The sequence below is a fragment of the Canis aureus genome, chromosome 23 (genome assembly GCF_053574225.1).
Source record: "Canis aureus isolate CA01 chromosome 23, VMU_Caureus_v.1.0, whole genome shotgun sequence".
NCBI classification, from domain to species: domain Eukaryota; kingdom Metazoa; phylum Chordata; class Mammalia; order Carnivora; family Canidae; genus Canis; species Canis aureus.
The window spans coordinates 22,239,017-22,243,356 of NC_135633.1; the positions used below are offsets into that span (position 1 = coordinate 22,239,017).

The following is a 4,340-nucleotide window of genomic DNA, read 5'->3' on the forward strand; positions in this document are numbered from 1 at the left end:
TAGGAGATAGAGTTAGATGAGACCAGAAAGAGGCCTATTTAATTTGTTAACATGGAAGCCACTGCTGATATTGAAAAAATCAATTTCAGGTGATGGATCTGACCAATTAGGGGGAGAATGATTTCAGGTTGATAAAGTAAAGGGAAAGAAAATGCTAATTTGTTCTTTGAAGAGGTTGTCAAGAGGGCATGATCCCAGGTTGACCTGAGCACTGGACCTAGGCAATTGTAGGCTCCTTATGCTTTCCCCTGTCCTTGGACTATGCATTCCACTTACCTCTCCCACACTAGATGCTACCTTAAGGACACAAATTTAGGACAGTTATGTATTGCTGAGACCATTCTGGATGGTATATGTGACTGAACACAGGGAATGCCTCCATATACACTCCTAAGATTCCAGCAAGCAGGTGCAGAGAGCTACTCATCGTGCAAGACAAGTCTTGTATGTATGTTCTCTTGCTTATATAAACTGCCACCTACCAATCTGGGGTGGTCTTCCTCTCTCTTCAGTCTCTGCTTGCTCTGTATGTATAAAATACAATTGAAACAACACTTGTTCTAGAAGTTTTGATATCAGAGTGAAGCAGAGAAACAGGGTAAAAAGTGGAAAGTGGTTATATCTTACGGGTTGGTATTCTGTAAGATTCCAAAATTTGAGAATGTAAAAAAGGACTAATTAAATAATTAAATGCAATTTCATTGGTATAGTTAACTAAACTGGGCAAAAATAACATGTATTCTTTTAAGCTGGACAGAGAGATATAAGGATAATGATTCAGTTTATTCTATATTTCTTACAAAATTGGCTTAGATCGTGAAACATTAATATAAAAGTACTATTTCCTTCAGTCTTCCATTTGTTCATTAATTTAAAAGAATCTTAAATATTAGAATGAAATATTTGGTTTTATTTATTATGTTCACAATTGCAGATAAGAGGAAGCAGTTGATTTTGACCCCTTCTCATGCTGCTTACAAAACATTATATTGTTTGTTACATTCGTTAAGACATCTATCTACCTCAACCTCCAGACTGTGTTCTTTCAAAGATCCTCTTGAAGAAAACTGGATAGCAGATCAGTCTGTGTAGTAGAAAAACGTGTGTGTCATTGCTAGGAGAGACCTATTCAGCCAGATTCTCTCAGACATCCAGAGACTTAAAATTCATTACATTAATGACTTCATGCATAGAATACTTTATAGCTTCTCTTTCAGGGAGGAGTCATTAAAAATATTTTAGTAGTGATTAAAAGTATATGCCATATATTTTCCAGGGGAAGAAAACAACTGGCTTTAAATATAGAAATTGTAATTTGTTTGGAAACAGGATCACCTACTTTTGTTTTATTTTTTAATGAAAATGGTGTAATTAGTGTTTGTTCAAGGATATGTATTCTTTCGCACAAAGCTGAGAAGGAAAAATATTTCATAGAAAGTTTGTTTGGCAGTCCATTTAAGATTTTCAGGATATGTATGTAGAAATGCATCAATCAATATGCTCTAACTCCATGACCAAAATAGTACTTCTCAAAATATTTTTTATCTCCTGACTAAATAGGAGCTCCACTCTGTCATGAAATTGTCTTTTTTTTTTTTTAAGTCTCTTCTATATGCCATGGGATTTGATGTCCTTAGACCCTGAAAGGATCCTTATGACACGGTCTCGTATCTGCTTGGTTTTCACCCCATAAACAATAGGGTTCATAGTGGGAGGCAAGAGCAGATAAATATTGGCCACAATGATGTGGCAAGAGGGAGGGATTGTGTGGCCCCCAAAGCGGTGGGAAAAGAAAGAGAAGAAGGCTGGACTGTAGGAGAAAACAATGGCACAGATGTGAGCAGTGCAGGTGCTGAAGGCCTTCTGTCGAGCATCTGCTGAAGAGAGGCTGACCACTGCCCGGAGGATCATGGTGTAGGAGATTGTGATGCACAGGATGTCAAAGCCACCAATTAGGAGGGCAACCATCAGACCATAGATGGCATTGACCTTGACATTGCCACAAGACAATTTGGCTACAGACATGTGGTCACAGTAGGTGTGGGGAATTATATTGCCTCTGCAGTAGGACAGGCGCTTCGTGAGGAAAGTGAAGGGAATGATGAGCAACACCCCTCTCAGGAAAGTAGCAAGCCCAACCTTTGCAATGACATGATTGGTGAGGATAGTTGAGTACCGCAGAGGGTAGCAGATGGCCACATAGCGGTCCAGAGCCATGAGCATAAGCACTCCAGACTCCATCCCTGTGAAGGTATGGATGAAGAACATCTGGAGCAAACATTCATTAAAGCCAATGTCCTTGAGATGAAACCAGAAGATACAGAGAGCTTTAGGAATTGTACTAGAGCACATGACAATATCAGTAAGAGAAAGCATGGCTAAAAAGTAATACATAGGTCTGTGCAATGAATCCTCATAGTAGATGAGGTATAACAGCCCACAATTCCCTACCATGGCCACAATATACATGGAGAAGAATGGGAAGGAAATCCACACATGCATGTCTTCCAGTCCTGGGACTCCATTAAGAATGAATGAGACCAGGGTCCAGTTTGTTTTATTCAATATTATCATGATTAATTAGGCCTAAAATTCATGTGTGTTTTCCTAGAATAAGAAAAAGAAAAGAAAAATATAACTTATGGATACTGTCTCCCCCTCACACCCACATTTTAAAATTCCATGATGCATTTTAATGATCAGCCAAATTTTCTGAGGTCTACAGAGTAGGGTTTTTTTGTCTATTTGTTGTTTATTAATTAAGGTATATGTTCATCTAACAAATTCTTGTTAAACAATCCAAGTTTTCATCACAGACACTGATCCTACATTTTTTTTAAAAGATTCCCATTGTCAGGCAGCCCGGGTGCCTCAGAGGTTTAGCGCTACCTTCAGCCCAGGGCCTGATCCTGGAGACCCGTGATCGAGTCCCACGTCCAGCTCTCTACATGGAGCCTGATTCTCCCTCTGCCTGTGTCTCTACCTCTCTGTCTGTGTGTGTCTCTCATGAATAAATAAATAAAATCTTTAAAAAATAAAGATTCCGGGGATCCCTGGGTGGCGCAGCAGTTTAGCGCCTGCCTTTGGCCCAGGGTGCGATCCTGGAGACCCGGGATCAAATCCCACGTCGGGCTCCCGGTGCATGGAGCCTGCTTCTCCCTCTGCCTGTGTCTCTGCCTCTCTCTCTCTCTCTCTGTGACTATCATAAAAAAAAATTAAAAAAAATAAAGATTCCCATTGTCAAAGTTTTAATCAAGTATAACTCTGTTAGGACTTCTAGGGATTATTTTAGAATACTCTACTTACCAATTTATAACTATATGCGTATCTCTATTGAGGTGACCTAAAAAGAATTCTCTGTTTACATCACCAATGAACCAACAGATATGATTATGTTTTATTCATACTGTTGATTAGCCAATAATTGTTTTTGATTACTAAAGTACTGTTTGAAGCATTTGTAAATATATTTCTTAAATAGTTATTTACTTACTTATTTATTTATTTATTTATTTATTTATTTATTTATTTGAGAGAAAGAGAGAGAGAGAGAGAGAGAGAGACAGGCAGAGACACAGGCAAAGGGAGAAGCAGACCCCATGCTGGGTGCCCGACGTGGGACTCGATCCAGGGACTCCAGAATCGAGCCCGGGGCCAAAGGCAGGCGCCAAACCGCTGAGCCACCCAGGGATCCCCAGCATTTGTAAATATTAAAATATTAATCCTCAATGGAACTTGGAGTCTCCCAATTCAATAAAATTTTTAATTCACTCTTCTCACTTTTAAGACATCTTATTTTTGTTCCATACTTGGCTATATGCATTTATAGGAATGCTTTGAATTTACATGCAAAATAAACTTCTAGTTATACCTAAAGAACAGCTAATATTGCTTAGGATGCTGAATCCATCACTGGTAGATTGTACCCATCTGTTCTTTCTGACTTGCTTTACATTTTTTCATAACTTTAGCAATGAAACTAGCCAATATAAATGAAATTTAATACTTCTAGCCATGCATCAAATTCATTTCTCATCCAAGAGAAAAATTAATTAATCTGAAATTCTGTATTAACATCTAAACTTCTTTTTCAAATTAACTAAATATTGAGGGTGTATAAATGACATCTTGTTCTTTCATTAATCTTTTCCTTTCTCATAAATATTCAATGAGCACTTACAATGTGGTCATGTAAGGAACCATATACAGTTTCATACTTTAAAGAATTCGGAGTTTAATGGAGAGACCAAAAGGCACACAAACAATCACAGGAAATATAACAAAAACTAAAATAGAAGTATGTGCAAGGCCCAAAATAAAGACTACATTAGTAGAGTGGA

General features: G+C 38.0%; 1 protein-coding gene across 1 annotated transcript; it reads right to left on the reverse strand.

The window, feature by feature from the left end:
- Window positions 1–1,608: 1,608 nt before the first annotated feature.
- On the reverse strand, window positions 1,609–2,574 carry LOC144295349 (olfactory receptor 52N4). Its single transcript, XM_077867734.1, has one exon. The coding sequence runs from the start codon at window positions 2,572–2,574 to the stop codon at window positions 1,609–1,611; it is 966 nt and encodes a 321-aa protein (XP_077723860.1).
- Window positions 2,575–4,340: the final 1,766 nt, after the last annotated feature.